General features: G+C 50.3%; 1 protein-coding gene across 2 annotated transcripts; it reads left to right on the forward strand.

The window, feature by feature from the left end:
- Positions 1-1,265: 1,265 nt before the first annotated feature.
- MEOX1 (mesenchyme homeobox 1) lies at positions 1,266-22,653 on the forward strand. Of its 2 annotated transcripts, XM_038547193.1 has the most exons (4): positions 1,266-1,400; positions 2,418-2,935; positions 19,215-19,387; positions 21,012-21,274. In XM_038547193.1, exons 2-4 carry the CDS (start codon positions 2,467-2,469, stop codon positions 21,132-21,134), a joined length of 765 nt encoding a protein of 254 aa, XP_038403121.1. In that variant the 5' UTR covers positions 1,266-1,400; positions 2,418-2,466; the 3' UTR covers positions 21,135-21,274. The 2 variants fall into 2 exon arrangements, with proteins under 2 accessions (XP_038403121.1, XP_038403122.1); XM_038547194.1 differs by lacking the exons at positions 1,266-1,400; positions 19,215-19,387 and having other exon boundaries at positions 2,021-2,935; positions 21,012-22,653.
- The last annotated feature ends 830 nt before the right edge of the window (positions 22,654-23,483 follow it).

Raw genomic sequence — 23,483 nt, forward strand, 5'->3', positions numbered from 1 at the left:
CCTCCCAGCCTCCTGTGGATCCTTCTAGAGCCCCCACGGCCTGGAGCCCCTCTAGGGACCGCACAAGGAAGGCTGTGCTAGAGTTTCCTCAGCGCTCCTCCCTCCGTAGGCTTCTTTTTGGAATCCTCCAGTTAGGGAGACTGAGATAGGCAAGGAGGGGAGGTGTTTATCTATTACCTACTCAGAGCTCCACTTCCCAGAAATGACTCACTGAGATTCTCAGATGTTTGTGGGGTGAGCGTTCTGATGCAGCAGGGCTGGGCTGCCCGGGTTTGAAGCCTGGGACCTCCACCTCCCAGCTGTGTGTCCCCGGGTAGGTCACACAGCCTGTCTGTGCTTCTGAGTCCTCTTCTGAAATGTGGGGCTGATGAGAAAAGCACCTGCCTCACAGTGCTTTTGTGGGGATCCCTCGGGAGGTTATGTGTGAGGTGCTGAGGTCACTGGGTGAAGGTCAGCAAGGACGATCGTCCCAGAGGAGGCAACAGAAGCTCGAAGAGATGCCGTGACTTGTCTCAGGACAGGCAGCTGGGAAGTGGCAGGCCGAGGATCTGAACTCACACCTGTCGAACACCTCAATCCGTGCTCCTTCCTCTGTGTCAAGCTGCCATAGACGGGATGCCCGAGGGCAACTCCTGGTTCTGCCCTTTTGGAGCTGTGTCATTCTGAGCTAAGCCTCATTTTTCGTTTGTGAAACATAGAACGTAATTCTTAATTTACCCATAATAGGAAAGTCATTTCGGAGGAGAAATGTGTGTGCAATAGCTAAGTCCCAGGCAAAGCAGAGAGATGAGTCTGGTTGGTGGCAGTGATCCCATCTCCTCTCCTGGCCTACGATACCCTGCCCATTCCAGAAACTCTTTGCCAATTCCATGAAGTGTGTGCGGCCTCCAGGCTGCCGGGCAGAGGCCCATGGGCCCTCCTGGCGTCTTTGGAACCAGCCAGCACACGGTTATGTCCATGCGCATGTCGGCTCTGATCCTGCTGCTGTGGACCGTGGAAATATTCAGTGGGAGGGGACCTCTGGCCCGTGTGCTTGGAATGTCATCCTCCCAGAAATTATATTAACCCTCCTGAGAGACCAGCAGGGCACGGGGATCAAGTAGATGGACGGATTGACCGATTGAAATGGCAGTTGGCCCTCTTGTGACAGGCACTGGCCAGGAAGGCCACACGATAGTTTGCCAAAGAGAACTCCTTCAGGAATGAGAATCTCTGATTCCTGTTTCCATGCCCCAGATTCCACAGAAGCCGTGGCCTCTGGGGCTGGGGTAGGGGAAGCAGGTGTGGGTAAAAGTTAGAGGGCCTAGGGAAACTTCAAGAGCTTTCTCTAAGAGCCTTCCCTTTGCCGTGGAGAAAAATGACCTGAAAGCCCCCTAGAGAAGAGTGTGGCTAATTGGCATGTAAGTCGGGGTTAAAGAACGGAAGGAAGAATCTGATTGTTTTTTTAAGTTACTGAGAAAGTGAGAATGTCACTTTGGGCAGAGAGAAATAATTTTTTTCTGGAGTGTGTCTTTCTTTATGCTGCAGACCCTAGTGGGCCGCTGAGACTTGCAAAAAAAGATTTCTTTTAATCCACCTTCCTTTTTGCAAGCAGCAGTAGAAGGGCCTTTAAATCAAATGCAATCAGCAAACTTGTCTCTTGCACTTATTCCCCGCTTCACTCCCTGGAATTTGGCACTTGATGGATTCTGGATCTGACTTAAGGCTTTTTCCAAATCCAAGACTTGGGGAATTTTGTTAACAGTGCAATAAAATAACTTCATAGCGTACAGGAGGCCCATTAAAGAAGTGGTGTGCGTGTGTGTGTGCTGCACTCTCTCTCTCTCCTTAAAATTAAAAAAAGAAATACAGACAATGTTTCTTTAAAAGTCTCCATCTGCAAATCCCATTAGATGTGCATATAAGGTTTCTGATGATTAATAGTTGCCTGCTCGGGTTTTGGTTGGAGGGGATCGTGTGTGTGCTGGTTAACCCCTCCCTCTCCTCTCTCACGTTTCACTTCAGAAATTTGTCACTCTCTCCCCACCACAGGATTTAAAAGTGTGTCTCACAGCCCCAGTCCAGCCCTCTGCAGGCATTTGCTGCGGGCTCCAGGGCAAGCACTCATCAGCTGGTGCATCTGGGCTACAACAGTGAAAATGTTTAGTGTCATCGGAGACAAATACATGTACAGGGGACCCCAATAGGCAGGCTGGTGTGTCGGGGGGGCAGGAAGCCAGGAGTAAAGTCTGACATAGGTGTGTGCACACACATACGTGTAGCTGGCCACATGTGTGCATACTCCAAGGAGAGACTTTAGTTTTGGTTTTTGTTTTGGTTCCTGGGGTGAATTTTCTACTGAACATCTTCCCCTCTTATTTATTTATCTTTTCTTTTTTTTTTTTTTTTTGCATTTTTAAAATTTTGAATATAAAAAGTGTAAGAATCAAAACTTTGAAAAGACGGAGGCTCAGCGGCAGACGGCAGATGGATCCTGTGGCCAGCAGCTGCATGAGGAGCCCCCACCCCCCAGCCCCAGGCTGGGGCTGCCTTCGAAACCCCCACTCTGAAGGCAGTGGGGCCTCAGGGCTGCCCCATTACCCGCCAACACCGTTCTCCTTCCACCAGAAACCAGACTTCCCGGCGACAGCGACAGCAGCATACCCCGACTTCTCGGCCTCCTGCCTGGCAGCCACCCCACACAGCCTTCCCCGGGAGGAGCGCATCTTCACTGAGCAGCACCCTGCTTTCCCACAGCCCCCCGACTGGAACTTCCCTGTCTCAGAGGCCCGGCGCAGGCTCAACCCGGGCCCAGCTGGAGGCTCCAGGGGCATGGGGGCCAGCAGCCCAGGCCTGGTGGACACCACGGGAGGCCCGGGCGAGGACTACGAGGTCCTCGGGAGCACTGCCAGTGAGATGGAGAAGAAGTCATCCAGACGGAAAAAGGAGAGTTCAGGTATGTGGCTGAGGAGCAGCTGAGCATTCCTTGGTTAGGTTGCTTGCCCTCTCTGAGCCTAGCTGCACTAATCCTGAATTGCAAACATTATCTAATCTACTCAAAGGCTCAAAGGCAGGAGCTACCTTTGGGGTTTCTTCTATTCAGAGTTCTAGGATTCTCTGGTTGCATCTGTGCCTCCCAGAACTCCCGGACCCCAGACAGGTTATGCCAGCAAGTGAATGAAATAAGATCCACAGAGATTGAGAGGACATGTGTGATGGAGCCTCGGTGCAGGCCGGCAAGGACTAGAGAGGAGCTTTCCTGAATCTGGGCGGCCTCTGGGTCATGTTTCTCCCCACCCTGCCCTGGCAGGCTGCAAATGGTCCCAGAGCCAAAGGGTTTGCTCACAGGAGAGTGAGCTGAGATGGGAGCTTGGAGCACTAGGACCAAGGCTGGGACCCTCTGTCTCCAGGAGCCTAGAGGCTGAGAAGCAGGCCTAGGGCTGGGATGGGAGAGGCAAGGGGCAAGGAGGAGATGGAGTGTGGAGATTTGGGGCAGATTGCCCACGAGGTATCACTGTGCCCATGCCTGGGCCAAGAGGGCAGCTCAGCGTGCTAAAGTCTGGGCGACCCCCAGGGGAGGCATCCCCTGAGGGGTCCTCCTGAGGGATCACCAGCCTTGGCAAAGTCAGGGAGGCTGGCAGCCAAGGACTAGCACTGCACCTCAGAAAGCAGGTGGAGCCCCGCTCCGTGTTGGAAGCCCAAGAGGATGGAGCCAGCCTGCTCATTAGGATCCTAGCTATGGGGCAGCCCGGGTGGCTCAGCGGTTTAGTGCTGCCTTTAGCCTAGGGCCTGATCCTGGAGACCCGGGATCGTGTCCCATGTCAGGTTCCCTGCATGGAGCCTGCTTCTCTCTCTGCCTTTGTCTCTGACTCTCTCTCTCTCTCTCTCTCTCTCAATGTGTCTCAAATAAATAAATAAATAAATAAATAAATAAATAAAATCTTAAAAAAAAAAAGATCTTAGCTATGTCCATCTCCTCCCTGCGGTGGTGACTTCTCATTTCCTCATCTCCCCATGACTTCTTCTCTCTACCTATTCACCTTCTATCTGGTTCCTTGTCCCCTCCTTGCCCAGAACAAGGCAGCGTCCATTCCTGCTGTCCCCTTGGCCCACTGTGTCCTCCTGACAGCTACCTCCAGAGCAGCCTGTCTGTCTGTCTGCACCTAGAGAGGACTTTTCTCAGAGGGCTAACCAGAGGCAGGCAGGAAATGAGAGTGCCAAGCAACCAATGAGAACACTCTGTGATTTGCTTTTCAACGTAGCACAGATTTCCTGAGCATCTTCTTTTTGCCAAGCACTGGCCAAGGCCCCCCCGGTGGAGGGGGGAGGGCGATGAGGAGATGTATATGGAGGCCTCTCTCCCAGGGGGCTCAGGCTGAGAGGGAGGAGAGGCCCGCGGATGCCTGTGTGGCAGTGGATGTACTATGATCTGGGAGGTTCACAGTGCTGCAGGAAACACACATTAGCTTTTTTAGGTCCCACCGGTGTGCAAAGTAAATACCGCAGGTCTTACCAGTATCTCTGTCCTATATGCATGGAAAAGGAGAGGCAGAGAGTTTTGAGGACACTGCTAGGATGGGGTCGAGGTAGTGCCCTGCTCATCGGGATTTGCCCAGGACTTTTCTGAGTTTAGCACTGAAAGTCCAGCGTCCCAGGAAACCCCTCAGCCCTGGAGCAAATCAGGACAGTTGGTTAATCTTGGAATGGAGCTCAAACCCTGGACGTCAGATCCCAAATCCCCCACCTTTCAGCAGATTTCAAGCATAATCCTCATTTTGAAATGTTTGGTCTCCATGCTTAAAGGTGCTTACAGTGGATGGCCACAGCCTTCTTGGCTGCCTGATAGGAGGGCCCTTTAAGTCCCCAGCTGATGAAATCCTCAAGTATTCCTAGCCTTGGCTGGAGACGTGGGGAGATGGGGCACTTTCTGCTTCTCCTCGCTCTCAGTGACTTGGCTCTGCGCCTAATTGAAGAGCTCTCCCCACCGTGGCGCCTGCCCCCTTGCTCCTCCACCTCTGCCCAAATCCCCTTCTGCAGCATCCAGCCACTTCCAAGGGAGCTGGGAGCCAAGGCACTAGAAGGCACAGGCAAAGGGCTGGGCTTAGGCAAAATCATTCTGTTCCAGCAAGACCCACATGTGCCATCTTTCCTTTGGGTCAGTGGCCTGTGGCGCTGCATTAGGGAGTGAGCCCCAGTGCCAAGCAGCTGGCCATCCCAAGAGCACAGGAACACCCTGCACTGAATGTCCTGCAACTCTTCATAGGGTCAGCCACCAGTGGGGGCGGGGGTGTGGGGGTGTGGGGGGTGTGGGGTATTCTTATCCAGGAGCAGCCCTGGGCTCCACTCCCCTCCCGGGCCCCCTCAAGAAGCAGTAATGGCAGCAGACAGGCAGGGCAGGGCAAGCTGAGTTTCATTCATTCTCTGGGATTCCAGACCTACTCCCCATCTAGCATGGGAATCTCTGTGTCCCAGCTAGATGCTTGAGTCTTCCCTTGTAATTTAACTGGAGGGGAGAGGAGGCAGGAAAGATGAGCTGGGTAAAAGCTGGAAGAAAAATAAAAGTAGAGAAGGCCTACAATCAACTCTAGGAATCTGGAGTCCAGCTCACAAGAAACAAACCCATGGGAAAAAAAAAAACAAAAAAAACAACCCACTCCATCAGTCGAGTCACGCTTAGATTCTCTACGTAACATTTTGCTATCTTGTTCATCACAGAATTTTTGGCATCAATTTTGATTTTTTAAAGCAATGCGTTACAATGTTACTTCTTTTGGTGACTGAGGACTTTGACACCACTTGCATTTTGTGCCCAGCGTGAGTGTGTCCCATTTCTCACCTGGGCCCTTGCTCAGCTGTCTCTGAATGTTAACCAGCCATCGATCAGAAAGGTGTTTTTCATAGTTCTTCACGGGCAGGCCAACAGGTTGGCATGTCGGCACCACGACTGTGGGCTGGGTAACTTTAGAAAACTTCTTTAAAAAAAAAAAAGAAAACTTCTCAATTTCCTGGAGCCTTCATTTTCCCAGTTGCAAAATGGGATCATAACAAAAGCACCTTCCATACAGAGTCACTGTGAAGATTAAATGCAGTGATCCATGAAATTAGCACTGTGCCTGGCATATGAGCTCAATAAATGGCAACTGTGAATGTTATTAGAACGATATTTCCAGAACCAACCAGGGGAAGGGGAGTGGTCAGTGGAACTGAATATTTCAAATCCATTGACTCAGGAATTCCTGAATCTGGAGTATAACTTCTTGCAGTTATCATTGGTCCTAAAAATCCAGTTATTTGTCATCAGGTAGGAACTTGGAGCCCAGAGATCTTCTGGAGAGGTTGGAGGGTGAGATGTGCCTGGCAAAAGGGTCCCATAGTGGTTGTCCGAGGAGGCTCCAGTAACAGAAAGTTACTAGAAGTTTGTTTCAGAGAGGAAAGTTCTCTCTTCCCCCCTCTCCTTCTGCCAGCCCCAGCAGCTCCCCTGTCATTCCCGCTAGAAGTGGAGCTGATTTGCTCAAATAAATGAATAGGAAAGTGGGGGTCCCTGGCTCCCGCTCAGAGACCTTCTGTTGGTCCACGGCACAGAGCTGATTTAGGAGACCAGTGTGATGTTATCTTACCGCAAACACTCCCAGCCCCGGGGCCCATGGGTGTTAAAGACCCCTGCTGGCTGGGACAGCTGCGAGGCCACTGCTGTTTGCCCCCAACCTGTCGATCTGTCTTGCTACCGTGGTTGTCTTTAATTTATGGGAATGAGAGATTTCGCGGTGATTTCCTGGTGGGGTTCAAGGGAAGGTCGCGCGTGATCTGCCTGGCTGTAGGTGAATCCGATCGCCCCCCTGGGAAAGCCCCCCCGTGCTGGGGCTCAGCCCTGCTCGCTGATGCTCTCACGTTTTTCCCTTCCTCAGACTCGCTTTGTCCTGTCTCTTTCGCCTCCAACACACGTGCCCCCCAGGGCTGAGCCTTCACTGATTTCTCCCCTGCAAAACATGATCCCCACCTGCCCTTGTGCAACCACACGCACCCCCAGTTTCTCCTGAGGTTTATAAACCCTCCACAGATCAGCCCCTTTCTCCCACCTGTTCGCCTGCAGGCCACCCTTCCCACCTCCACCCCTGCCCCGCCACACCAGTTCCGCTAGCCTTTTGCAAACACACACCCTTTTTCTTCACCCAACCCCATTTGCCAAAGCACTTTCCCTTGCTTCAGGCTTCCTTCCCTCCCCCCACTCTCCTGCCTGTTGAAGTCCTTATTTTCACAAGCTGCCCCCTCCAAGAATCTCTCCTCTTTTTTTTTTAAATTAATGGCTCTACGTGTACGTAGCATCATGTCAGTGAAAGCTGTAGTGAGGAAGTTTCAAGTCTCAGTAGCCACTAGAACCTGTGCTGATCTTCTAAATAAATATCTCCTAATGTCATAAAGGAGCTCTTCTGAGATTTCTTTTTTTTTCTTCTTCTTCTTCTGAGATTTCTTATCCTGGGACATCTTATATTTGAAATCTCCTTTTTTAAAAATTATGACCAGGGGCATCTCGCTGGCTCAGTCGGTGGAGCATGCCACTCTTGATCTAGGGGTTGAGTTTGAGCCCCACATTGGGTGTAGTAATTACTTAAAAATAAAATCTTTGAGAAAAGTAAATAAATAAATAAAAATTATGATAAAAAAGACATAACAAAATTTACCATCATGATCGGGTTTTAAAAAATATTTTTAAAAAGTTTTATTTAGAGGTGCCTGGGTGGCTCAGACAGTTAAGCTTCTGCCTTTGGCTCAGGTCATGATCTCAGGGTCCTAGAACTGAGCCCCGCATCTGGCTCGCTGCTCAATGGGGAGTCTGCTTCTTCCTCTCATCTCCCTCTGTGCTCTCTCTCTCAAATAAATAAATAAATAAAATATATTTTTTTAAGTTTTATTTATTTAAGTAATCTCTATACCCCACACGGGGCTTGAACTCATGACCCCGAGATCAAGAGTCACATGCTCCTCCGACTGAGCCAGCTGGGTGCCTGAAATCATGATCACTTCTAAGTGGACTGTACAGTACTGTTAATGATATGCACATTGTCCCAGAACAAGTCTCTAGATCTTTTTCATCTTATAAAACTGAAACCCTACCCATTGGAAAATAACTCACCTTTTTCCCTCTGCCCAGGCCTGACAAATAGTGTTCTACTTTCTGTTTCTAAAAGTTAGACTTTTAGGTTAGGTTGCCAGTCTTCCTCAAGCTTCACAGGGGTGGTGACCAGGGGAACAGGGTTAATATGTGACCGTATCATTATATCGGATGAGGAATAAATCTAAACAGAACACAAAGTAGCTTTAGGTCAAAGGCAACCCATCTTACTTTGCCTTTTAATATGAAGTTTCTCTACACCCTCACCAATACGTGTTCTTTTCTGGTGTTTTTTTTTTTGGGGGGGGGGGTTGTTTCTTTGATGCTACCCTTCCGAACAGACATGAAATGATACCATGTTTTGATTTGCATTTCCCTAATGTTTGGTGATGTTGAGCATCTTTGCATATGCTTGTTGGCCAGTTGTAGATTTTCTTTGGAGAAATGTCTATTCAAGTCCTTGCCCACTTTTTAGTTGGATTGTTTGACTTTTGTTGTTAACTTGTAGGAGTTCTTATATATTCTGGATATTAATCCCTTATTAGTGTGTAGCTTGCAAATATTTTCTCCCACTTTGTGGGTTGCCTTTGCATTCTGCTAATTGGTCCCTTTGCTGCACAGATGTCTTTAAGTTTGATGTAGCCCCATTTCTCTGTTTTTGCTTTTGTTGCCTGTGCTTCTAGTGTTATATTCATGAAATCATTGCTAAACTTAATGTCATGAAGCTTTTTTTTATTTTTAAGATTTTATTTATTCATGAGAGACACAGAAAGAGGCAGAGACATAGGCAGAGAGAGAAGCAGGCTCCCCACAGGGAGCCTGGTGTGGGACTCAACCCCTGGACCCAGGATCACACCCTGAGTTGAAGGCAGATGCTCAACCGCTGAACCACCCAGGCATCCGTGTCTTGAAGATTTTTTTCCCCATGTTTTCTTCTAGGAGTTTTATAGTTTTACATATTTTTTAAAGACTTTATTTATTTATTCATGAGAGGCACAGAGAGAGAGAGAGAGAGAAATACAGACACAGGCAGAGGGAGAAGCAGGCTCCCCTCAGGGAGCCTGACGTGGGACTTGATCCCGGGTCTCCAAGATCACACCCTGGGTTGAAGGCGGTGCTAAACGGCTGATCCACCTGGGCTGCCCTATAGTTTTAGATCTTATGTTTAGGTCTTTAAACTATTTTATTCTAGAGACAGAATGTGTGTGCTGGGAGGAGAAGCAGAGGGAGAGACAGGATTAGCAGGCTCCACATTCAGCTCATAGACCAACTCAGGGCTTGATCTCACAACCCTGAGATCATGGCCTGAGCTGAAATCTAGTCAGATGTTTAACCAGCTAAGCCCCCTAGGTGCCTCTTTAAACTATTTTGAGTTAACTTTTTATATGCTGTAACATGAGGGTCCAACTTCATTGTATTGCATGTAGATATCCAGTTTTCCCCACATCATTTGTTGAAGGTTGTCCTTTCCCCAATGTGTAGCTTCAGCACCTTTGTTGAAGATCATTTGACCATATATATGAAGGTTTACTTCATAAGTATTCTGTTTCATTGTTCTATATGTCTCACTTTATGCCAATACCATACTGTTGTGATTATTGTAGCTTTGTAATATGTTTTAAGCTAGAAAGTGTGAGACCTCCATCTTTGTTTCTCTTCCTCAAGATTGTTTTGGCTACTCAGAATCCTTTGAGATTCCATATGAATTTTAGGATGATTTTTTTCTGTTTTTGCAAAAAACGCTGTTGGGATTCTGATAGAAATTGCACTGAATCTGTAGATCACTTTGAACAGTAAGGACATTTCAACAATATTAAGTCTTTTGATCTATAAGCATAGGATATTTTTTCATTTCTTTGTGTCTTCTTTCATTTCTTTCAAAATGTCTTGTAGGGTTTTTTTTTAAGATTTTATTTATTTATTTGAGAAGAGAGAGAGAACATGAGTGGGGGAAGAGGCACTTGGAGAGGGAGAAGCAGAGTTCCTACTGAGCAGGGAGTCTAACACAGGGCTCGATCCCAGGACCCTGAGATCATGACCCAAGCTAAAGGCAGACGCTTAACCCACTGAGCCCTGTTTTGTAGTTTTTAGTGTACAAATCTTTTACCTCCTTAGATAAACTATTCCTAAGTGTGTTTTTTTTCTTTTTGATGTCGTTTTCAATGTAAATTGTTTCCTTAATTTCCCTTTCAGATTGTTCATTATTCATGGATAGAAACACACTGGTCTTTGTGTGTTGAGGTTGTATCCTGCAACTTTGGTGAATTCATTCATAAGCTCCAAAAGTTTTTTTGTGGAATCTTTAGGGGTTTCCATGTACAAGATCATGTCATTTGCAAACAGAGATTATTTTACTTCTTCGTTTCTGATTTAGACACCTTTTATTTATTTTATTTTGTGTTTTTTTCACCTGATTGCTCTGGCTAGGACCTACAGTATTATGTTGAATAGAAGTAGCAACAGTGAGGATCTTTGCTTGTTCCTGGTCTTAGAGGAAAAGCTTTCAGTTTTTCATCATTGAGTACGATGCTGGCTGTGGGATTTTCATATATGGCCTTTATTTTTTAAAAAAATATTTTATTTATTTATTCATGAGAGACACAGAGAGAGAGAGACAGAGGCAGAGGGAGAAGCAGGCTCCGTGACGTGAGACTCGATCCCGGGTCTCCAGGGCCTGATCCTGGGCTGAAGGTGGCGCTAAACTGCTGAGCCCCCCAGGCTGCCCATATATGGCCCTTATTAGGTTGGGATAATTTCCTTCTGTTTCTAGTTTGGTGAGTATCCAAGGATCCTCCCTCTCCTGACACACAGATCATGCCTTATTTGTGCCTCCATCTCCACATCAAACCCAGTTGCCTTTCATCCAGAGTTACAGCATATGGCTGCCTTTCTCCTGAAAACTGAAGTGTCTGGAGGGCCAGAATGGTCTCTGATTCACTCTGCAATCTCCATCACACTTAATGGAACATTTACCCTAGGAGGAGCTCATTCTTTTTTTTTTTTTTAAGATTTTATTTATTTATTCATGAGAGACACAGAGAGAGAGAGAGAGAGGCAGAGACACAGGCAGAGGGAGAAGCAGACTCCATGCAAGGAGCCTGAAGTGGGACTTGATCCTGGGTCTCCAGGATCACGCCCTGGGCTGAAGGTGGCGCTAAACTGCTGAGCCACCAGAGCTCCCCCGGAGGAGCTCATTCAATGTCTAATCAATAGCCTCCATTACAGCCTGGCATTCATTCATTTATCTTCTCCCCTTCTTTCTGAGAGGGGCTCCACTACCTGGCCTGAGGGTTCCCACCATGTATGATGTACTTCTGTAAAATGCATCAGGACTTTTATAGTCTCACTCATGAGAGTGTGCAGACAGCCCGATTTCAATCATAAAACCAGCCCAGGTCAGGGCTAGTGCTGGGGTCACATAAACACATAAACACATAAACAGTCACATATGCAGGCTGGGCTGACTACATGATCCCCCACGGGGTACTGAGGTCAGCTCCCAAGTACCAGGGCCACCATGGCTGCTGTGGCTGAGCAATGAGGTGGACCCACCATGGCAGGACAGTTAGAGGGGCTGCTATGGCCGGGCAGCCAGAGGGCCCAGCTGTCATAGGGACACGTGGCTGTTTTTCCGGTCTAGAGGAAAGGGCACATTTTTCTAATTTGCAGAGAGGTTTCCTGTGGACAAGCATCAGCCTTGCCAAGCACCCCTCCTGGACTCACTCCTTCTCCTTAGTGGTGAGCACTGGCTATGAAGATTTGGCAGCGGGGGGCGGCGGGGGGGGATAGGAGAGTGTCTTAATCCACCGAGGTTACCATAACAAAATACCATAGACTAGGTGGCTTAAACAGTAGATATTTATTTCCTCATAGTTCTAGAAACTAGAAGTCAAAGATCAAGATGACAGCAGGTTTTGTTTCTCTGGAAGCTTCTTTCTTTGGCTTGTCCTCTTCTTGCCATATCCTCACTTGGTCTTTCCTCTGTGTGTGGGCATCCCTAGTGTCTCCTTATGTGTCCTAATCTCCTCTTCTTATAAAGATACCAGTCAGATTGGATCAGGGCTGCGTTTTAACTCAATCATCTCTTTGAAGATACTATCTCCAATACAGTCACATTCTGAGACACTGGGGTTAAGACTTCAACATGTTAATGGGGGAGGCAATTCAGCCCATAAACAAGAGTTCTAGGGACAAGGACAATGTTCTAGAGGTGGTATCAATGCTCCAGTCAAACACTCCTTTAGTGAAAGCATCTCAGAGGAGTGCATGACCTCAGAGCTTTCCTGGCTCTGGGTCCCTTCAGCCACTAGGGCTTTCCCACACAGAGCATTGTTTCTGGCTACAAACAGATCCCTGCATTCTTATCTTATACACACAGAGAAAGCCCACTATAGGAATGTATCTAAAGAAGTGGGCTGTTTGACAAAGGAAGAAGGAAAGGAGATGATCATTAAATAAATGGACAACTTCAGTGTCACTTGGGTAACCAGAGTGACCCTGAGTACTGTGCTCGGTGATCTCATATCCATGCCCACCATCCTTGCTGGGCTGCAGCCTAGTGAGGTGAGAGGGGGGCAGGGTTCAGGGGCAACTGTTAAGTGCACCAACTGGGCAGATCTGGACCAAGTCCCAGATCCACAGCTTCCCAGGCTGTGTGAGCTCAGAGAGTTCTCCCCTTCAGAGTCCCCGTCTCTGAAAAATGCAGATCACGATGTCTACCTCACAGGAGTTGCTATGGGACAAGATGAGATCATAGACGTAAAGACACAGCCAGCCCCTCAATCCATTGTTCCCAAACCCACACATGAGCACTCCTCTCTTCAAAGTCTTGCCTGATCCTGGCTGCATCCCAGGTGGCCTGTGCTCAAAACGTGGCAAGACAGTGACCCGAGGTCAGAGGGAGCCTTTGAAGCCTGCCACCAGCTGGGCCTGCCTGTCTCTGCAGGCTCACTGGTCTGGGGTCGGGGCATTGCCAGTCAGGGTGTGGTTTGTAGGGCACACGGCTGGCCGGCCACTGGAGCCCCTCTCATTCCAATTCCAACCCCAGAGCCCCCAGTGAGGAAGAAGTCTTAGGGAGCCAGAGTGACCAGCGTGGACTGAGAGACAGGAACTCCACATTCTTCCTGCCTCCTGCTTAGGGCTCCTGCCCCTCACTGTCAGGCAAAGACTGGGGCCTTGACCACTGTCTGACTCAGAGGGATCAGCACAAAACTTGTGTCTGAACCCGCTCAGGCCCCATCCAGATACAGTCTGAAAGTTTTGCAGAAAGTCAGTATCCACCAAAGCAGTAACATTCTGACCAGCATCTAAGACCTAAGGGTCCAGAGAGCCCTTGGGCTGTAAGAATGTCAGTGGGGAGGCAGCCTCAGCCCTGCTTGCTGCCCTGCCAGGCTAGGGGCTTAGGAGTGCCACCCGACTCACCTTTCCTCTTTTGAGTAAGTCAGGGCATCTGGGCCCAGGGAAGTGGGGATGATCCCAGAGGCAGAGCAGCTCTTTCATTTTGAGGGCAGGACTTGAGGCCCCTGTGGGCTCTGGGAGGCAGCCCCTTTCCATGCTCCCCCTCCCTCCCCCCGTGCCCCCCCCTCCCCCCGTGCCCCCCCCCCAACCTTTCTGTTCACTGAGCTGGGCTTCCCTGGCCTCTGGCCAGGATTCCTCTCCCACCCCCCCACCCACCACCCCCAATCCCAGCCTTTTCTATTTCATGTTTTCCCTGTTTTCCTTGAACACAGTGGTGGAGGAACAGTGTGAGCAGTGGGGGCTGGTCCTGCGGCCCACACTTCCTTTGGTGACAGCTGAGGGCTACATCTGGAACATATAAACACAAACAAAGCCCAGAGCTGCCTATGCCTCCCCCTAGCCCATTTCAGAGGCTCACTGTGGCTCCCCACCTTCATTTCCCTGCCTCCCTCCACCTTCACCTTTCTGCTCCCCTCTTCCAAGCTCCCTCACACCCCATTTAATTGCCCATCCATTCCCTTCTCCCTCCATACTGCAGGGCCTCACTGCTCCACCCCACAGGGGACCTCAGCAAAGACTACTGTAGCACCAGCCATTTCCATTCCAGAAGAATCTGCTTCTCTCCCAGAAAACATACTTTGAATTCCCCAGCCCCACTGCTGGGTTCCTCAAAGAGGCTGGGAGCCCTCCCAGTGCTCTTCGGGCATCTAGCAGACAGGGAAAGGGCCCAGTGAGAAAGGAAGCCAGGGAGGTCCTAGGTGCAAACGCCCAAACTGGTCTTGGGCTGGTTCCATCTGGGTCCTGTCTATTTTGAAGGACTTTGACTCCTCCTGAAGTTGAAAGTATCAGAACTAAGAAGGATGCAAAAGGCTGGCACCGTGACAATCTAGGAAGCCACAGACACAGTTTTCAGAGGGTTTGCCAAGGTCTCACCTGCTAACATTATCCCCCAGGTATCCCCTCCACTTCCCCGCCCTGGACGCACACATGGACACACCCCTCAGGTGAGCACAGCCTCTATGCTCACCCCCAACCCCAGGGTAGTGTGACATAATAGCTGTAGCCCCAGACTGGTCCCAGGGAATTCCAGGAAGCCTTTTCATCTCTGGGTCTTCATTTCCTCCTCTGTTGAATGGGCTGATGTGTACCTTAACACCCTACAGTACACTTTAGAGGACACAACAGGAAAAAGCCTAAGATGTGGGAATAGCCTCCCGTCATGGCAATCTGGGTTTGCGGTCCAGTGCTGTCTTGAGGCCCTCTCTCACCTACTCTGGGCTCCCCTGTAAAGTGGAAAGGTGACCAGAGATCAGTTCTAAGCCCCTTCCAGCATTACTATTCTATGATTCTGTAATATATGAAACCCCTAAAGACGTTTATCTCTGGGGAAAAGAGATCCATTGTCATCTGGGAAGTGTTATTTGAATGTACAGCATGTGGCTTTCTATCTGGTCTTGGATAGAAATTTATGTAAGACGGCTGTGACAATTAGGGAGTAAGGATACAGGCCTCCAAAAAGGCGTGTTCCCCAGCGTCTGTCTGAACTTCCTTGTAGCTCTGATAAAGCTGTCTGCTAACTTGAGGAAGGCCTGCCAAAACTGACAGCTATTTATGAAATAATTTACCTTGGATGGTGTAAAAGCTCACAGTGGAAACCGCAATCACACATACATCCTGTTTGCATTTCTCTGGGCACGACAGTTCCATCCCAGCCCTGCTGGCTGGCTCTGGCTCCGAGGGTCAGGGGTCGTGCAGGGGCTGAGGCAGGGCGGGGCTGCTCCTCCTGAGCCCCGGGGGGCAGCCCACTGAGCACCAGCATCCTCCCTCTGCAGTTCTGGAAGAGGCACCCCTGCCCCTGAAAGAGAAGCAGGACCAGGACGGCTGAGATGTGACTCTCTCTGGTCAATGCCAGTTACTGTGCCTGGAATCATGCCCCCGCTGGAAGGCTGACATAAGAGTGGCCAGGCGCACAGATCAGAGCAGAGATGCAGAGTAGTAGAGAAGGGAGAACAGTTAAAAGGCCAGACATTGAAAAGACACCCCTTTCACACAGCTCCGGAGATGAGGTACCTTGGCAGGCATCGTCTCTAACCTCCACAGTCAATCAACCTCTGCAATTCCATCTCCAGGAGAACCTCTCCGTATGGTGCTCCAGGCACTGTGCTCGGGGTTAAGACACATTACCCATGGCATTTGACCTCTCTGCAGCCTTCTGATCACAGTGCATGCAGCTATTCTTGTTTTCCTCCTCTGCATGCAGCAGAGGAGGAAATTGAAGTTCAAAGAACTCGAGACACTTGCCCAAAGTCAGAGACGTCCTTGGAGACTGCTAGGGCCCAGATTCTCCAAGCACTCCTCAGACACAATTCCACCACTCAGCTTTGTACATCAGAGGGAGACAGAAACGCTCTGGCATAGCCCTGACCTTTGAGTCGAGGACCTAGGGAAGGCTGAGGAGGGCCTGGGGACAGAGCACACAGCAAGACCCCAGATCTGACTGAAGAACTAGAGGCCCAGACAAGAACCTGCAACTGGAGAGGCCTCAGGTTCAAGACCAGGAGTTCTTAACAGAAGAGAGAGTAGGGAGAGGAGAAGAGGATGTCAGGGCTGCATACTGGGAAAGGACTCTGACACCAGCTCCCCCAGGTGGGGGGGGAGGAAGACCCAGCCAGTCTCCTGCTCCTACACATAGGGAAACCGAGTCCCGGAATAGGAGGGAGGCACGCCAACAGAGGTGTACTCTGTTGGGATCAAACTATCCTGTGGGTAATGTGCAGGACTTTTGGGGGACTGCTCTTTTCTGGGATTTTATAGGCATTCGTGTGCACCTAAGCAGGTCTGGGAGTAGGGGAATGTGGGTGTGGGCATCAATCCAAGACAGGGCCCCCAGGAGCCCTGGGTGTGGAGACAGGCAGAGCTACCATGTGCTGGGTCAGCCCTCGGCCCTGAGCCTGCAGATGCAGATGGAGAACCCCAAGGCCAGCACTGACCACCACACCTCTAGCCAGATGAATCTGGGTCCCAATCTCAGTTCTGCACCACCACCATCCCAAACTGCTGGGCACATCAGGCAAGTTCCTGGACCTCTCTGAGGCTGCTTCCTCCTCTTACGCTAAGTAGGATTTAGCAAACATTTAGCAAGTACTGTGCCAGGTACAGTAGCAAGTGAGAAAAGTTTTATCTCTGGGGGGAGAAAGAGAGCCCTATTAATCAAACTATCACACAAATCCACAAGACGATGCTAAAGAGGACAATAATGGTACCTCCTCCTAGGAGTGCTTTGTGGAAAGGATTAAATGCCTCTGAGTACATAGGTGCCTTCAAGACACCACAGCTGTTACTATCTATCCCAGTCCCTCAGATGACATTTCCCGGAGTCGAAGAATTGGACGAATGCTTTTTATTTGTCAAGAACTTCAAAGTTTTAAAAGCATTTTCCACACCTAAAAGCTGGTCCAGTCTTCCCAATAATCCCGGGAGGCAGGTGCTTTATTTTCCCCAATTTTTTGATGGGGCCACTGAAGCCCAGAGAGGTTAAGTGACTTACTCAAAGGTCCGCAGCAGGAGATCGCGGCCTCACACCTGGGCGCGCGTCTTGGTTTTACCCTCCCTGGGTCGTGAGAGGGATCAGCCAGGAAGCACCCTGAGCCCTGGGGCACGAACCGGATCTCCGCCGGCCGCGATGTGCTCCCGGAAGGCTGGCCTCCCTCCCCGGCCCGCGGCGGCCAAGGCCGCGCACTCCTGGGGATCCCCGGCCCGGGGCTGCGCGTCCTTCCCTGCAGCCCACGCTCCGGCTCCCGCTTTGGGGGGTGGGGGGGTCTGGTCCGGCCTTCTCCCAGCCAGCCGCACGGCAACGGGGCGCCCCCTTCCTGCCCCCGCCCCGCGCGCCTTTTGGGCGGCAGACCCCGACCCGGCAGCCCGGCATCGGGGAGCCCCCGGGTGACAGCGCCTCTGCGCCTTCTCGGGTCCCCCCGGGGAGCCCCGATCGTTTTTTTTCCGTGCGCCCTTCCCCGCGCCTGGAGCCGCCACTCCGGCCTCTCTCCCCGGCTCCCGGGCGGAGGGGCGCGGGGACCCAGGGCCCGAAAACTGAAAGCCAGGGGGACTGAGTGAAAAGCAAAGAGAAGCAACTGCGGAGAAGGGATCCTGCGGGCTGACGAGGGGTCCCCACCTCCCCACCCGCTCCGCCCTGTGGCTGCTTGGGGGTGGGTTGGGGGGAGTGGGAGCGTCCTCCCTGTCCTCCCCCACTCCGTCTAAAAGCCCCAGCGCCCCCCATCCCGGGGCCAGCCCGAGACAACAGAGACTCCCCTGGAGAGAGACACACACAGGCTGGGATGGGGTCGTTAAGGGGACAGAGGATGGGCACACCGCTCTCAGTAAATCGCCTAACTCTGAGCCACCCGGCCCCAGGCCTGTAAAAGGACAATGAAACGAAAGGCTTCCAAATTTTAGAGCCCTGCAGGAAAAGCGGTTCCTGTAGCCATTCCCCGGACACGTGGCGCGCATTGTTAATTGTGTGGGTGTCTTGGTCTCCTTCCGGCGTCCCTCCCCACCCCGACCCCACCCCTGAAGTGGAGGCAGAGCCGCCTCTCAACTTGCTCTTGCTCAGGAAACAGCACAGTCTCTGTCATTGGCACGGCACTCTACAGTTTGTAAACCCACCGTGGATTTTACTTGAAACATATGTGAGTCACACTGCTTTGGGTTTGCTTTCTGCCTCCGCCAGTCACCGGCTGGATGAACTGGAGGAACTTGAACAACTTGCTTTAAAAGTCTCTGTTTAGTTTTCTGGTCTCTACAGTGAGGCTGATACAAGAACTCCCCTGGCTGAGTTATTGGAAAGATTAAGTGGCTGATACATGTAAGGTGCTTGCTCCCTGCACCCCTGTTAGCAGTTATGATTGAGCCCCTGCTGTGTCTAACTCAAGCCCAGAACTTTCCAGACTTGGCCCCTCCCGGTATCAAAAGGGGAAAGAAGCTTAAGGCAGCACTTCTCAGCTTACATGTGCACACAGCTCCCCTGGGGATCTGGCTAAAATGTGATTCTGATTCAGCAGGTCATGGGTAGGGCCCAAGATCCTGCAAGTCTGACCAACTTCCTGGCCCTGCTGCTGGGGCCTCGGCACCCTCTGAGAAGTGAGGCCTTAAGAGCAGTGGTTTGTAAACTTGACTATAAGTCACAATCACCTTGAAGGCTTGGTAAAATCCATAGCTGGGGCCCCACCCCCAGAGTTTCTGATTCCCTAGGTCTGGGATGGGGCCCTAAGCTATGCATTTCTGACAGTTCTCAGGTAATGGTGATGTCACTGAGGACAGAGAGCCTCTGTTTTAGAACCTCTTGCCCCATATGTTTATAGCCACTATTAATATCAAACTGGGGGAGCAGGGCTGGATCATAGAAATCATTAAACAACCAAGAGCAGATTCTCATGCTTTGGGGATAAGAAAAGTTTGGGAGGGGGGTGGATGCACCTGAGGTTGGGAGCCAGAAGACTCCCCGTTCATAGGGGTTAAAGCGCCAGAAAGAATGATCAAGGGACAGGGTGGGTTCCTTCTCAATATCCTTTTAAAAAACTAGAGAGACAAGGAAAGGCTGCCCTGACTCTTAAGGACAAAAAAAGAGGGAATGTCTGCCGCTCACATCTTCCTGTTTGGGATGTTTTCTCCCCAGACAACCAGGAGAGCCGGGGGAAGCCTGAGGGCGGCAGCAAGGCTCGCAAGGAGAGGACCGCCTTCACCAAGGAGCAGCTGCGGGAGCTGGAGGCCGAGTTCGCCCACCATAACTACCTGACCCGGCTCCGGAGATACGAGATCGCTGTGAACCTGGACCTCTCCGAGCGGCAGGTGCGGCCCACGGGGGCCTCCTCTTCTGGCCATCCTTCCTTTCCTCTGCTCTCTCAGTCCCTTCCCTTCCCTGAACCTTCTCTTCTGTCTTCTCCCTCTGCCCAGTGCAGTGGTTCTCCACTGTGGCTCTACCTGAGAATCACGCAGTGGGGAGTTTAATAACAATGATGTCTGGGCTCCACCCCGACGGATTGTTTTCATTGGTCTGGGATGGAGTCTGGGCATCAGAATTTTTCAAAGGTCCCCTAGGTGCTTCTCACCTGCAGCCAGGGTTGGAACCTCTAATCTGGTTACTCTCAAACTTGGGTGTACAGTGGAATCACCTAGGCCCTCGTTTAAAAGGCAGATTCAAAGGGGTGCCTGGCTACCTCAGTCAGTGGAGCAGGCAACTCTTGATCTTGGGGTCATGACTTCAAGCTCCACGTTGGGTGTAGAGATTGCTTTATTTATTTTTTTTTAATTATGATAATCACAGAGAGAGAGAGGTAGAGACATAGGCAGAGGGAGAAGCAGGCTCCATGCACCAGGAGCCCGATGTGGGATTCGATCCCGGGTCTCCAGGATCATGCCCTGGGCCAAAGGCAGGCGCCAAACCACTGCGCCACCCAGAAATCCCAAGATTGCTTTAAAAATAAAACTTAAGGGCAGCCCGGGTGGCTCAGTGGTTTAACACCGCCTTCAGCCCAGGGCCTGATCCTAGAGACCTGGGATTGATGGAGCCTCACATCAGGCTCCCTGCATGGAGCCTGCTTCTTCCTCTGCCTGTGTCTCTGCCTCTCTCTGTATCTCTCATGAATAAATAAAATCTTAAAATAATAATATTTGATAGCTTTCAATTGATGAGGGACTCTGCCAGAGTACTCAGTCTACAAAACTAAGATTCAGATCCTGCCTCTACCACTTCCTAGCCCTGTGACCTCTGGGACTGTCTCCTAACCTCTCTGGGTCTCCATCTGTAAAACAGGGTCATGACCCCACCCTGCAAGTAATGCTGAAGCTCAGATGAGAAAATACACAGACCAGAGCTATCTAAACTGCCAAGAGCGTTTTAAATGTGCCTAAGGATGAGGCTGGTGATTCTCTGCTCCCAGACCCCTGGGTTCTAGAAGCTAGAGGGAGGAGGTGTTGGCACAGGAGAAATGGGGCATGTGAAAGCGAGAGGGGCCAAAGGCCCAGTGACTTTTAGACCCTGCCACCAAACTGTCAGGCTTTCAGACGCAAAGACAAGGAGACTCAAGACAGGCCTCTGGGCAGATTGATGTGTCCTCCCTTCTGTCTCAATGCCCGGTGCCTTTAGAGAAGCAAGGCAGCACAAGCAGGGGTTCAAGCTGGGCCCCCTGGAACTGCAACCTGCTGTCTTGAGCATCAGTATGGGGAGGTAGGGACTGCCTGGGTGGCTCAGTCGTTTAGCACCTGCCTTTGGCCCAGGGCATGATCCTGGAGTCCTGGGATCAAATCCCACATCACGCTCCCTACATGGAGCCTGTTTCTCCCTCTGCCTGTGTCTCTGCCTCTCTCTCTCTCTCATGAATAAATAAACAAAATCTTAAAAAAAAAAAAAAAATATATATATATATATGGAGAGGCAGTTGAAGTGACCGGGTTCCTCTGATTCCTCCATCAGGTCAAAGTGTGGTTTCAGAACCGAAGGATGAAGTGGAAGCGCGTGAAAGGGGGTCAACCTATCTCCCCCAGTGGACAGGACCCCGAGGATGGGGACTCTGCTGCCTCCCCAAGTTCAGAGTGAGATTCTCCATGGAGAAAGAAAGACTGACTGAGACCCGTACCCAGCTCCCCTCATCCCAATCCTCACCCCAATCCCGCCTTTACCTTCTCCCATCCCTACCCCCCCAGAGCAGCCTCTCCACATCTCTCAATGACTCTTCAACACAAAGCAGTCTGGCATCTCTGGGAGCCATGAAGTTTCCCAGAAAGTTCTATCCAGCTTTGCTCTGTCTTAGCAGTCTCTTCCCCAAGGCGTCTGCTTCCCGTAGCTCTCATAGCATCATACAGCAGCCAGACTGGACCCAAGTGAATCTGGGGAACAGCTCCAGGCATACTGCTGCTTGGGGTCTCTCGGCTGCCACCCACCCATCCTGCTACCACCTTCCTCCCACACCAGCCAGCCCCCCTCCAGGTCTAGACACCACCTGGCCTTTTGGGAGAGGACTCTTGGGACCAGCTAGTGACCTGTGGAAGCAAGTGCTCCAAAGGAAGGAGATGACTAGAACCCCCACACCCCTGGATCACCCTTCCTTTCTCGGCTCTGTATCTGAGGCTCTGGGGAGCCTTCAGTTGTCCCAAGACCCCAGGGAGAACTAGTATGAGGAGGATTGAGGATGGAAGGTCCTCAGCTGCTGCCAATCAGAAACCCAGTCCTTATCTTCCAAAGTTGTTGGCTGAGTGGGCAAGTTTATAACCCTGGCTGGAGGAAGACTGTGGGAAAAACAGCCAGGGTCCCTATATGGACCCATTCACACTGGCTTGACTGGGTGGCTGAGAACGGACCTCTTCTTTTCGAAGTCACTTCGGGGATATAGCTGGGTCTGCTGAGCCGCGCCCCTGAGCAATGGACCAGCTGTTCCTTTAAATCCACAGTTTTAGGATTGAAAACCTATCCAGATGCTCACATTATTGAGCTGAGGGCTGGAAAGTGTCCCCTGTGTTCCAAGGATGAAGAGATCATACTAAGCCCAGTGAATGAGCGCCTAGAAATGTGGAACCCTGGAGTGGAAGTATCCTGTGTTTTCAAGGGACTCTCTCTGCAAAGGAGGACAAAAAAAAAAAAAAAAAAATCTCTCTTTCTCTGTGGGATGCATCTGAGCCCTTCCAATGTGTTCCACACTTGCTGTTATGACAGGAGGAGCTGCTAAGTTTATGTACATGGACCGCCCAGATCTTCTGGGGTGACACTCCAGGAAAGATGGCCAAATAGCCTGGGGTGACCAGAGCCTTGGAGAGAGACCCCCGCCCGCCTCAGTGCTCTGTTTCCCAACACCAGCTGGTGTTGCACAGAGGTCAGGAAGAGTTTGGAGCTCTTGTGTATAGATTTAATCATTCACATTGTAAAAAGAACCCCACCTCCCCATCCCGAAAGGACAAACGCTCTGGAAAATGATTGCCAAATGAGATGGCTGGTTAGAGCATGTGTAATTTTTTTCTAAAGCGTATTTCATATATTTTCTTAAGATTACATCAAGTTAACTGTGCAAGATTAAGTCACTTAGTAAGAAAACTCTTGGAGAAATAAAATCAATAAAAAGCAAGTTTCCAAGGCCTTTTTCTTTGCAGAGCTAAGAACCACATTCTATATGCAACCTTCTGGTGTTCGTGTGATGATCACCGGGACTGTGTCTGAAAACAAAGAAAAAAGAGAAGAAATCACTTAGACCAAGGGACCCCCTTTTAGGTTCTTCAAAATGGGGGGGGCAGATGTCATCATTGTAAAAAATATGTTGTTTCCAGGCAACTGCATTGTTTTCATTTCCTCTTATAAAATTTTAGCTATCGGTTTCCCCCAACCTGTGGCATATCAAATAATCGAAGTTCTGTAGATAAAAGATGAATTCTTTTTAATAAAGGAATCTTGACCATAAACTAACTACCCCTGATTTGAAGGGGGAGTGAGAAGCAAAGGGAGAGGGAGAGAGAGAGAGAGAATCTCAAGCAGACTCTGAGCCAAGTGCAGAGTCTGGATCAGGGCTTGATGTTACGACCTTGAGATCACAACCTGAGCTGAAATCAAGAATTGGCCACTCAGTCGACTGAGGCACCTGGGGCACCCCTCTAATTTTTAAATTCAGAGTTTGGAGGTTTTGTTTCTCAAGGTAAAACAATAAACACCAATAGTAATAACAATGCCACAAGAAGAAATGTCCTCAGTCCTGTGCCTTTTTAATTTAAAAAGATTTATCTCACCAAGATGTTAACCATGGACAAAATAGAACTGGCTATGGAGAAGGGAGGGAGGGATCCAAGAGAAGAGACCAGGCCAAGATTTGCCCTTGAAGCAGTCTGGGCCCAGCATGGGCATTGGCCAGAAATGACATCATCAGGAGCTGGTGAAGGAGGGCAGACCCACAGAATCACGGGGCCA

Source organism: Canis lupus, chromosome 9 (genome assembly GCF_011100685.1).
Source record: "Canis lupus familiaris isolate Mischka breed German Shepherd chromosome 9, alternate assembly UU_Cfam_GSD_1.0, whole genome shotgun sequence".
In the NCBI taxonomy this organism is placed as follows: Eukaryota; Metazoa; Chordata; class Mammalia; order Carnivora; family Canidae; genus Canis; species Canis lupus.

Coding starts and splice junctions, on each gene's coding strand:
- MEOX1 (XM_038547194.1), top strand. CDS start 2,467: ATGGATCCTGTGGCCAGCAGCTGCATGAGGAGCCCCCACCCCCCAGCC. Junction 2,936..21,011: donor ACGGAAAAAGGAGAGTTCAG/GTATGTGGCTGA, acceptor TTCCTCCATCAG/GTCAAAGTGTGGTTTCAGAA.